The 12,953-nt window shown below is 37.1% G+C and overlaps 1 protein-coding gene across 2 annotated transcripts; it reads left to right on the top strand.

Annotated features, from left to right (window-relative positions):
- The first annotated feature begins 332 nt into the window (after positions 1–332).
- Positions 333–12,062, top strand: LOC127627160 (synuclein-like). 2 transcript variants are annotated; one of them, XM_052103421.1, is made up of 5 exons: positions 335–709; positions 4,035–4,076; positions 4,413–4,540; positions 7,158–7,205; positions 11,313–12,062. In XM_052103421.1, the coding sequence occupies exons 1-5, from the start codon at positions 589–591 to the stop codon at positions 11,319–11,321; spliced, it is 348 nt and encodes a 115-aa protein (XP_051959381.1). In that variant the 5' UTR covers positions 335–588; the 3' UTR covers positions 11,322–12,062. The 2 variants fall into 2 exon arrangements, with proteins under 2 accessions (XP_051959382.1, XP_051959381.1); XM_052103422.1 differs by lacking the exon at positions 7,158–7,205 and having other exon boundaries at positions 333–709.
- Positions 12,063–12,953: the final 891 nt, after the last annotated feature.

Below are 12,953 nucleotides of genomic sequence, written 5' to 3'. Positions count from 1 at the left end.
AGTGTTCTGCCTTTAGAAAATCATTGAAAAATTTGAAAATCATTGTCATGAGCCAAATGTTATTTACTCCTTCAGAATTAGAACGCTTTCAAATACATGACCCCAAAACTAAAACTAAAATAAATTAAACAGTGATTTGAGGAAGAAGCCATATCGCAAAGATGAAAGAAGATGATGCTAATAATTGTAAATAGCAGCTGTTTTTAATACACTGTTGGCTACAGCATAATAAATATGTAATCAGCCTGCTCGACATTGCTGTGAGAGGCAGTACGTCTGCTGTGTGGGTGGGGGCTGTATCCACAGTGCGACTTAAATGCACTGCAGCATCCAACAGGATCTGTCTCTCTGCATCCTGTTCTCTCGCGCCTGCTCGACTCTCTCTCTCTCTCTCTCTCCCTCGCTCTCTCTCTTATTTCACTGCTCTCTCCGTCAAGAGTGTCTGTGCTTTTGTTTGTCCCAGTACAGAATTGTGTATTCCTCTCTTTTGCCATCTGAAACTTTCAGCACATAGATAATTTGACCCTTTGCAAAACCCGCAAGGCCCCATCTGTGTGCAGAGCATCATCTTCAAACTCAACGTCCAGGATGGATGCTCTAATGAAGGGATTTTCCATGGCCAAGGAGGGAGTGGTGGCCGCAGCCGAGAAGACTAAAGCTGGGGTTGAAGAAGCAGCTCTCAGGACCAAAGAAGGGGTCATGTATGTGGGTAAGTGCAGATGTTTGGAAGAAGAGAGAGACAGAGGAGCGGAGAGTGTGCAGGGATTTGTGTGTCCCATGCACGCAGGATAACATAATGCATCGCTGACAATGGTAATAATTGTTTTGTTCAGTAAAGGTCTGAGCGATTATTCCCAGAGGATTGAATGCATATGTGATGGATGAGTCTGCATTCCATTAGTGTGTGTGTGTGTGTGTGTGTGTGTGTGTGTGTGTGTGTGTGTGTGTGTGTGTGTGTGTGTGTGTGTGTGTGTGTGTGTGTGTGTGTGTGCGTGCAGGATGGGATGGGATGGGATGGGGGGGGGGGGGTTGCACTATAGTCTGCTAAGGAACTGGGAGAGCCCAGATGGAGGCATTTGTGAATGTAGGTTACACGTCTGATAAAAGACAGTGCTGCAAAGATGGTGCAGGAAAGAAACCTGGGGTGTGGTGAAGGAGCGATAGGGGTGTACTCCTGAATGGGACAAGGTAAATGTTCATAAATACAGCACCAAGATCTGTGTACACTGAATTTAAGAATTTGCTAATTTATTTTGAAAAAGTGCCTAATAATCATCAAAATGTTCATGTTTAATAGTTTATAACAAGAATTGACACCAGTACTAATTTATTATTATTAAAAAACTATGTATTGTGCATTGTACTTCGGCACAGCAAAAATGCTGCAAAAGGCCATCTTAAGGCCTTTTTACTATTGCTTGTAGTCTTTATTTCCTGCATGCACTATCCAGTGTTGTTTATGTGCATATGAGTGAGTAAGCCGTAGGGGTGGGGTGTGGGGGGTGGGGGGGATTGGCATATAGAGAGGATCAGCTGAGCACTGCACCATTCACTCCCTCCCTTTCTGTACTCCCTGTCTCCATGCGAGCGTATGTGTATGAGCGTGTGTGCCGATGCAGCAGGATTTGCCCGGTTGTGTGAGTGGACTCTGATGACTAACCCTCACCACCCCCTTATGACACTGTGGGAGAGAGAGTGGAAATGAGAGGTGCAGTGCTCAGTGTTATGTCACAGGCTTGCAGCCCCATAACGTCAGACGTGCTCATCAGCACAGAAATGAACAGATGGCATAGAGTGAACAGGACAGAGACTGAAGCACATACTACAAGCTGAATCTTGACCAAACCAACAACAAACAAACAAAACAAAAAAATTACAATACTCATTGCCTTTTGTCCTCCTGGATGAATTACTTCTTAAATTGATTTAAATTCCACCTCCCCCCTTGTCCCATAGAGGATCAGAGAGTTCTAGAAAACATTAAACACTCTCTCTCCCCAATCAAATTTTCATCACCTACTGTATAACTCGACAGTTGTAAGCTTTCCTATTCAAATCAACAATCAGCTCTCAGCTCCACTGCTGTCTGTAATCTTTATAACCACTCCTCCACCAAGGTCACCTGTTCAGAGGTCATAGTCCTGAAAATCTGCTCTCACTGTAATGCGTAGTGTCAGGGGACTTCAGAGTGATTATTTGGCATTAAGTGCACTAGGGCGCAAAGCCATTACTCAGCTTGACAATAACAAAGGCAGGTTACTTTTCTTCCACTCGCAAGATCTGCAAGAACGCTACTTGTAAAAACACTGCTGCATGGGAATTACGTAATTCTGATACATTGCTTTTTTGGTGTAAAGCGATGTATCAGTCTTGGCAAGGTGGGAGCTTTTGAATTAGAGTTTTGTGTTCTGAAGATGCAGTGTTCTTACAAACGGCGTATGACGCAGTAGACATATTTTTGACACAGACTGCATAATGTCAGTGTAGCTACCCAGGCCTGGTAGTGACTTCATATGCTTAAGCAGCAGAGATCACTCCAACAAACAGATAACGTCAGTTTAAAAATCAAACACATTGAATTTGACATTATCTAATTCATTCTTCTTTAAGGCCAGGCTGGAAAGCACCTTATACAGAAAGACTACAGGAAAGTAGTGAGCAGTTATAGACATACTTAAAACTAAACAAAAAGACAGCCGGACACATGGATGGAGAAAAAGGCAGAGAGAGAAAGAGGGTACTCTCTCAGAATAGATCTCTCCATTTCTGAAAATAGAGAAGGACAGACCCATGTCTACAAATAGAAGATATACTGGGAAAATGAACATATAGCAGCTGTCTTTCGAGGGATGCGAGGGGGTTTTAAAATAGTTTTTAAGGGATTTTTTCATGACAAAAGCCTAATCTGTGTGATGGAATAAGAGGGTAGGTACAAGACTGTCAAACAAACGCTTAAAGACTTTGAAGCATGTAGTATCATTGTCTCTTAATCAGTTAATAGTGTCAATTAAGTGTTTATGATCATATCAGCTTTGGAATTCACCATTATTTGCTCTGATATCTTTAGTACTTGATCATCTGCAAATATCGAGCAGTATGCAGGCTTAAACAATAAGAATAGATTGCTATCACCCCTTTACTCATCACTGAAAAACTGTGATTTGATATATGATCTTAAATATGATCTTTCCCCAGCCACAGTATGTACAATAAAGTTGCTACACAAACTAGCCAGCAGTTGAAATTGTGCAGTTCTTAAAACATAATTGTCTTGTTTTTATGTAACGACTTGAAAAACAATAGATGCCTTAAAGAAATAGTTCACACAAAAATAAATATTCTTTTATCATTAGCTCACCTTCACTCCATCCCAAATGTGTATGACTTTCTTTCTTCAAAAGAAGATTTTTGGAAGAATATCTCCACACAATGCAAGTAAATGGTGACCAAAACTTTGAACAAAAGCATATTAAGGCATCATAAAAGTAATCCACAAGACTCCATTAGTTTAATACATGTTTTTTTAATCGATCTAATCAGTTTTGGGTGAGAACAGACCAACATATAACTGCTTTTTCACCATTAATCTTGAAGTCAACAGTCTCCTTGGTGATCATGATTTCAAGCTCGATTACACTTCTTAGTGCACACTAACTGGAGTCAAATGGATCAATATTATGCTGCATTTATGTGCTTTTTTGGAGCTTCAATGTTCTGGTCACCATTCACTTGCATTGTTTGGATCTACAGAGCTGAGACATTCTTCTAAAAAATATTTTTTTGTGTACAGCAGAAGAGAAAGTCATGCACATCTGGGATGGCATGAGAGTGAGTAAATATTGAGAGAATTTTATTTAAACTATTGCTTTAATTAGGATACCATACTACCTTATGTTGTATTTTTATTTGGAGCTCATTCTTCAGTATACTTAGAGCATATAAAAATATAATTTTCTATTGACATTCTAAGAGAATTTTTGAGGTGCATGAAAACCTAAATAAAAATTGTACATGTGTTTATTTCAATGTTTCAGGCAACAAGACAAAGGAGGGAATGGTATCAGGTGTAAACACAGGTGAGCAATAAAAACATTTCCTATTGTTTATATGATTATTTTAGACCACGTCCATGCTTTTTTTAAAGTTTTGTATGAGAACTCATTGATTTAGCCACTTTTACTCCTCTTATCCACACTGGAACAGCGCATTTCTCCACCAAAAATGGAAACTTTCGAAAACTCGCTCTAGTACATAGTATGCACTTGTACATTGGAAAACAATGATGTTAGGAACCATAAACAGTTTTCAACCAAAAATGTAGGCCTGTTCAAACTGGACTTGTCCTTGAAGAATAGAGTTGGAGAAAAAATAAACTAATTTACTTTCACTTTCTGTAACACTGACTCTCACAGTTGCCCAGAGGACCACCGACCAGGCGAACATTGTAGGTGAAACAGCGGTGGGGACCACTAATGAGCTGGGACAGAAGACAGTAGATGGGGTCGAGAATGTGGCTGCTTCAACCGGCCTAGTCAACCCGGTGAGTGCCCTGCGATCTCATGATATTCTCCATTAGCACCAGTAGGTGTCACCCTTTTCCCCAAAATCACATTAAATTCCAACATTTGCAGAATTCGCCTCTATAAATTAAAATATTATATTTAATCTTTGTCATATATTATATTTAAGAGACCCCTACATTTTTAAATCTAACCTGAGGAAATAAATCCACACTGGGAATACCACAAAATCAGCATCTATGATTTTTTTTTGTTTGTTTTTTGTTATCTGGTTCCTCTTCTGTTTGTCCAGAGCACTGCATGTCTACATGTACTGTATAAATGGTGTATTTTGTGTCTAACTCATTCTATTTATTTTTTCCCCCTGTGTGTCCAACTGCTATTAAAAGGATGATGCTTTATATGAGGTGCTTATGAAATAGGTTTGGGAATGGCAGTTTGGTTTGTAGAGAGAAAAGTGCAAGTAGATGGCCTGTGAATGTATGTCACATGCTGCATATGAGAATAAGCTTTAACCTGATTTCCCCTTAGCTGACTGCTGTATGACATAACACACAGATTGGGCAAATGTTTGCAACAATCGGTCTAACTGCGGTGTTTACTTACCTTCATTTAATCCCCTTCTAGAGTCATTCTCTTCATTGTGCAAAATGGGCCTGAAGAGCTGCATTTATTATCTCATTGATTACTTGAATTCCCATAATTTTCCATCAAGTTATTGATTTATTATGGTCAGTACAGTCAATGGCAGTTGCTCGGCTGGTGCAAGAAGTACATAATTTGAAATCTGCCATCTTGGGCACATCTTTGCCCATGGGCGATTCACGTTTTTATCCAATCACCAAAGATGTAAATGCCATGACACCAAATTACATTACCTGTCTATGGCAATTATATACAATAATTCCCAGTGTGAGCTAGATACCCAAGCACCTTTTTCATGATAAGAACATGTCTTGCTAAGTATTCTGTCAGGACAGAACATACACAATAAACACAATTCACCAATAATAATAGCAAAGCAGTTAGAGTTTCATATCCTCAAACAGACACTTACCAATTGCAGCTTGCCATTGCATTCTGCTCTGTGAATCGTGCATGATTTCCCTGCACAATACTTGTTACACTGTAAACCCTAAAGTTTTAAATACTGGAAATATCAAGTATTACTTGAAAAGTCAAGTATGAGGGCTTTCAAATAGTAGTAACTACAAATTTATAGAGGTTTTACCTCATTTGTTGTATTATTTATAATGTTTTGTTGCAAATAGTTGGGTGATCAGTGTCCCATTTTGTCAAGTTGGACTTTTGACTAATTCTCTTTGTGCTTGTGCTTAAAGTGCATGTATATATGCATTTCTTTGGAGAAATAAGTGTATTTAATGACTGACCTAGAATCAATTAGGATCTTTATTTGAGCTGTGCTATTGTTTGATCTCAAATGCAATCAGGTCAATTAAAATGATTAACAACAGCAGAAACAACAATATTTAAAAAGCAAATCTGAGTTAAGACTACTTGCATCTAGTTAACTTCTATATGAAAACCAAGTTAATTGAGCTTAATTACATATGTTTTGGAGATGCCATTACTCAATTCATTTGAGGGAACGTGTTTTCTCAATCAGAGTCAACTTATTACCTTATTAGGGTTTTCAGTGTACTTATTTTTCCTCCTTTTTTAAATATTAGTTGTATGATATTCTTATAAAGTCAATGTCACAGTCAATGACTAGTCTTAATACTAAACTATTTGATTGCTTCTATATGTGCATGCCAGAATGATGGTTATTTAAGAGGTTTTGTCTCCAGTACAAATACTAATGCATGAATTAATTAACAGTATGCAGTATATGACTTGTCTGCCTTAAACTACTTTATAATACAGCTAAATGTCTCCATCCTCTCTTGTGGTCACAGACTAGTTTTATGGTCATAATGTTACCATAAGGCATTTTAAAGTGAATTGTGTACAATTTTTCAATGTTAAAATAATATATTTGATACATCCTTAAATATAGAGACAACTATAAGTAAGCAATTCATAGGCTGATTTCTCTGAAAAGTGTAAACACTGTGGCTGTGTTTGTTTGAGCATCCCAATCAGCCCAACATACCAATGGCTCGAACAATGGCAGATGGGTGTGTTTGGGAAACCTGTTTGAAAAAAGTCATTATTTTATACAGTTTAGTGTGGTAATGCTAGTTACACAGACTTTAATTACATCGTTGAGAGAGCAAATATGCTTCAATTTGAGTGTTGTTGGATATAAAGAGACTGAAAGAGAGTAGGTTGACAATAGAGGAAGGTTATTGTCCAATAGAGGAAGGCTTTATTCAATGCTTGCCAGCTCAATTCTCCTTCCACAGAAGCTCCATGGGCATTGTTTAGCATCCATCCCTCCCTCCATCTCTGCAGAGACAGCAGTCATAATGCACTATAGTAAACAGACATACTCCCTCAGCACAGGGAGTGTCTGAGTGGCCCATGACTGTGCTGCATCCGTGCATGTGTGAATGAATGTCATTTAATATGCTTATGTATAACATATGACAAAAGCAAAGTATGGAAGGATCTAAATAGATCTAAAGCAGACATCAGCTGTATCTTGGATCTTACTGTGCTTATATTCCACAGGGTGACTTCTCTCATGGTGGTGGTATGGAAGGAGGAGAGGGTGGAGAGGTGAGAACAAAGAAAAGACACTTTGGTGTCCTACTACTTCATTAAAAAAACATTAGAGGCACAAATCTAATTTTTTTGTTGTCAGAACTAATATAAAATCAGCATACTATGAAGGTAGTTATAAACACATCAAACCTCTGTACCGCCCACCTTACAATTGTGATTTTGGCCTGTCCCACCTTTGGTCTTGACCTATTGTATTCATTTAAAATTATACAACAATATTATATTGTTGTCAATCTGTTGAATTGATATTCAGTTCATTATAGTCAAATACTTATGCTTAATTAATAACTAATTACAAATAATCAAACTTTCCTTAAAATTGTAGAACTCGAGATTGTTAGTTCTACAATTTGACATTGAGATTAACATTATTTGGACCCATACAGAATGATGAAAAGGACAAATAAATGATCTGCATTCATCAAACTCAACCATTCAGTCTTATTTTTAAGAATATTTTTATAAACATTTTCATTAAAAAAATTAAGAAAATGTAAAATGATAAAACAAAGATTTTCATTTATTGGAATACATTTTTATCACTACAAACCAGGATTTGGCTCCCACTGAGTGTTAGCTTCATTTAGGCTAAATAGGCAACTAATTATTATTATTAGAGCTGTCATAAATAACGCGTTTATGCATGCGATTAAAAAAGTGTAACGCTGAATTTTTTCTTAATTGCGTTTAACGCATTTACTGTTAATACCAAGTGTGCTGCACAAGCCCTCAAAAGTGAAGCAAAACGTCTCGATCGCCCCCCCGGTGATTGGTCCTAGTATAGGTCATAAACCCCGCCTCCCCATGTTATTCAACGGGACGTGAGACCAACTAAACAATTAAATTACACTTCACATATCTTTTTTCCAAAGATAGTTTCTGTCATTTACTGTAGTTTCTATCACGTTGATGTAATTTCAAGTGTTTGTTTTCAAAATAAGTTTGTTTTTAGTTAGTTATTTGATGCTATAAAAACGGTGCCGTGATATCATGATTGACAGCTGTGATTGACAGGTTCTCTGAGCGAAGTAGTCACTTTTCGGGATCTTCGGAGGACTGAGGAGATTGAAGCTTTAAATGTAATATCTACATTTCTATAATTAATTATTTCACACCGTCATAAGTCAAAAGTCAAAAGTGCTGGGGCGTGTGCTTGCGACTGATTCAGCGAGAGTGAGGGCGGGGCCATGATTTCGCGGCTTTAATTCCTGCTCACTACTGCGCAGGTCTGGTCCCGAAATCGCAACTGCGCAGACTCAAGTCCCAAGATGTCAGCGCCATATCGGAACACTGGCGGCTTCAGTTCTCATCAATGGAAAAGAGCGAAGGGGCGTCGTCCATCTTTTTTTACAGTCTATGGTTAAAACAGCATAAACACTGGTGTGAAGGGCGGAACCTTTGCGATGTGTCCACCCCGAGTCAAATCACTGACACACACACACACACACACACACACATATGTTGGTTCATTATGAGGACTCTCCATAGACATAATGATTTGTATACTGTATGAACTATAAATTCTATCCCCTACCTCTAAACCTAACCCTCACAAAAAACTTTCTGCATTTTTACATAAAAAATCGTTTAGTGTGTTTTTAAGCGATTTGAATTATTGGGACACTAGAAATGTCCTCATAAACCACAATTTATAGCATAATTAATTACCAGTTTTAACCTAAAAAAAAGTCCTCGTAAACCACATAAACATGCCCACACACATAAAAATCACTGATAAAAGTATGGAGATAGGAACTCGTACCGGAGCCGACTGTAGGCATCGGCAAATGTGAGTCTTGCCCACTCAATCAAACTTTTGGGAAACACGGTTTTAAATAATATACATATATATTTTTTTCTAAGCTGTGCATTGGTTAAAAGCAATATGGGGGCAGGCTGTGTGTTGCAAACATTGAGGGTGGGCTGTAGACTGCCCAACCAATCACAAAACAGCCCCAGAAATGTGTAGTGTTTTTTATATTTGTAAATGGTAATTGGTCTGCACTTATATAGCGCCTTTTTAAGCCTTAATGGTATTTAAAGCGATTTACACTGCGTCATTGGGAGCAACTTGAGGTTCAGTGTCTTGCCCAAGGACACTTCGGCATGTGGAGTCATGTGGCTTTTCACACAATGGTTACTCTTACTTTCAGCATATGAGACAAACTGGTCTGTCACCGGCCCTGTTTCAGTCAGGGCACTATCATTGCTTATTACATTTCTGTCAAACAGAAAGAATTGTCATAATTTAATATTATATAATTACTTCTTTAAGCAGTTCACATCTGTCTCAAATTTAAGGATCTTAATCTTATATGTTATTGATCCCTCCATCTAATATATGTCTTTTCACTCCATCCTTATTTTCCTCTTTGATATTATTTCTCTCCACTCCATCCTTGCATTTGTGGGAACTCTAATTTGTCTTTGTAATTTGCTTTAATTCTAAATTATCTAAAAGCGTATTGCTTTATTTTGTTTCTTAGTAATGGAGGTAGTATAGTTCAATCTTATGAGTCAAGTCAAGTCAAATTTATTTGTATAGTGCTTTTCACAACAGCCGTTGTTTAAAAGCAGCTGTACATGAAATTATGCTATAACAGAAAATGAATGAATATAATTCCAATATTAGTTATCCTTAGAACAATTAGTGATTAAAATTAGTAAAATAATGTGTATGATTATTTACAATGTTTATCAGTTTATTTATTTCAATATATTTTTTTAATATGGGGAAAGATTTTAAAATATAGTTATATTGGGTCTAATGATCTTGACAATTACGCCATGTTATGCCAATTATTGTCATTAAATTAGTAGTCTGTGTAACCCCTCCCCCATCCCAAATGCCCACCTATGATATCCACCAGCACACCCTAGCATAGCTTTCAGAAGCCGGGCCTGCCTCTTATGCTATTTGATGTACAAAACAATCCCAGATGGGACTTGTGATAGAAATCAAGTATTTGTTAGCCTATGTAAGGTGCATTTTAATAACAACAGAAGCACGTCAAGTCTTAACTATCACCAAAACGCAGAATGAGACGTTTTTGTCTGCAAGTGCTTTTCATGTAGAGTTCAAAGTGATGCTTTAAGTTGACGTTGCCGCCCTGATGTGAATCATGAATGCAGCTTCACTATTGCTGTAGGAAACCAGATTAATATTGTGGAGGATGAGAGTTTGAGACATTTAATGCCCATTGCAATGAATATGCAACCTAAATGGAGACTAGTTCTTTCAATTAGTCAAACTCCCAGTTTGACTTTGGGAAATGTTTAACGTTGCTTGCATTTGTGCTAGTTTAGTGCATTTCTATCTTTATACTGTGGAAGGCTTTGTTGGAAAATTTTAATAAAGCCTTATATTGTTACATATAGTTTTTTTGTTTTGTTTCCTAAGATGAAAATAAATGCATTTTGACAGGAAAAGGAGTATATATTATGTCAAATTTCAGCACTTTCAAAATCTGTGATTAATAGCGGTTAACAACAAAAATTATGTGATTAAAAATTGTAATCACTGACAGCACTAATCATTATTAGTAGAAGTTGTATGTTTATTAACTGGTTATTACTAGAAAAAGTTATTTTAAGAAAAAATATTTAAAAATAAATATAATTGATTGGAAATCTATGTTTATTCATAACTACAAACCAGCATTTGGCCTCAAACTATCTAGCCCCTAAATGCAACTTATTATTATTATTATTGTTGTTTGTATTATGTGTATTAAATGTGCTTTACTAGGAAATAACAATATATCATGTCTTTAAACTGTATTTGTACATGTTACAAATTTTAAGGTTGCAAAGTTGCATACCACATAAATGAAATGTTAAATAAAAATGTGCATAAAGTTTGACCTCCTGAGGTTGATTTATTTATTTATTCTGACGGTAAAGCACTTCATTTCACTGACTATTTGATTAAAATGAAATAAACTCATTAATAAATATGATTTTGAGTTTTATAGGCCCTATTTTGTACCCATGTTGTGGAAAGTGTCAAAAGAATCTATCGTGATAACAATGCAAATATGTTCTATAAAAATAACTTCCTCTATGATTTAAATGAACATTTTGTCTTTATTTTTTCAACAGGGTTATTAGTCCAGAGGTGTGAAGCTGAGAACAGTCCCCTCTCTTCCCTCTGACTCTCCACCTCTGAGTTTCTGTTCCGAAGCCTCACCCCAACCAGACTCCAGATGTTACTGATATTTTTTTGTGACTGTGTGGAAAACCAGAATTGAAAAAGACTTTCCCTGAGCCCTATAGCCTTTAGATGTGTGATGCTATCCCTCCTGCCCAGCTCTTTATCTATGATGATGCCATGCTATTCTCTTAAGTGTTGTTGTCATTCCTCTGGCCTTTACAATGCCTCATCTAAAACACACACGTCCAAACATACACTCTTTACACACAAAAAATGAACTGGAAATGTGAATCTCAGAGGCTGATATCAAAAGTTGACATGGTCTTTTAGGAGCATGGCTGAAAAAATAAAAAAATAAATTCCTGCATGACCAATAATGTAAGAATAGCAATACATTTACATTTCATCAGGGCATGTAGCAATGTGTGTTTGGATCTTTGTGAGATCATAGCCATTTTTGCATTTATTTAGTCTTGAAAATGCTGCAATATACGCAATGATGAGTTGTGTGTACATTAAGAGATACATTATATTCCTTTAGTTCAGTATGTGTGGCAGAATAGAGTTACTGTGAGCTTGACCAATAGACTTAGTGTGTGTATTGTTAGAATATTCCAAGAACAAATATGTTTATTCACAAAATATGAGAGCATACTGTATACAGCGATACTGTAAAAAAAAAAAAAAAAAAAGAATAATGATCTATATTAATGTAGCAGTGCTAGACTTGCATCTCTTCATTAGCTTGTCTTTGTACTCTTGATATTTAGTGTTGATGAAGATTGAAAGAGATTTGAACAGCAGAAACTATATAGTTGTCTGTTGAAAAAAAAAAAGACTGTGGACCCCTTCAGGTGCTAGTACAGAAAGAAAGTAGTAAAGTTCTTCAATGTTGTGGAAAGAGATCAAATCTTCAAACACATCCTGCTCTGTTCTGATTTAGTTGCAATTCATGTGAACTCAGTGTGCAGCCATAACAAGTCTGTGATACCCGCAATGTTAAAGCAATACTACAGCACCTTTGCAAAGTTTGTGATTGGTCTATTTTGTAACACTGTGCTATGCTGACTTTAGGCACAGTGTTTTACAGCGGTGATGTATGAAGTGAAACTTTGCTAATAAGATGAGTGTTTACACCTTCATTAAGCCTTTAGTCCCTCCTACTTGGCCACCCAAACCCCTCCCTTGTCCTGTCACTCAACAGTGTGTTCAGATCCACCCCAAAGCTTGTGTCTGTTTTAGGTAACTAGGACAAAACTGTCAATCAAACAACTGAAGACTGCATGTTGCCTTATCAGCACACCTGCACCGATCAGCCACAACATTAAAACCACCTGCCTAATATTGTGTAAGTCCCCCACTTGTCACCAAAACAGCTCCAACCCGCATTCTGAGATTCTATTCTTCTCACCACAATTGTGCAGAGTGATTATCTGAGTTACCATAGATGTTGTCAGTTCGAAACTCTTTGGCTATTCTCTCATCAACAAGCCGTTTCCATCCACAGTTTTTGATTTTGGCACCATTCTGAGTAAATTCTAGAGACTGTTGTGTGTGAAAATCCCAGGAGATCAGCAGTTACAGAAATA

Source organism: Xyrauchen texanus, chromosome 33 (assembly GCF_025860055.1).
Source record: "Xyrauchen texanus isolate HMW12.3.18 chromosome 33, RBS_HiC_50CHRs, whole genome shotgun sequence".
Lineage (NCBI taxonomy): Eukaryota > Metazoa > Chordata > Actinopteri > Cypriniformes > Catostomidae > Xyrauchen > Xyrauchen texanus.
The sequence above is the reverse complement of the archived record's forward strand: the minus strand, read 5'-3'. Positions and strand labels throughout refer to the sequence as shown.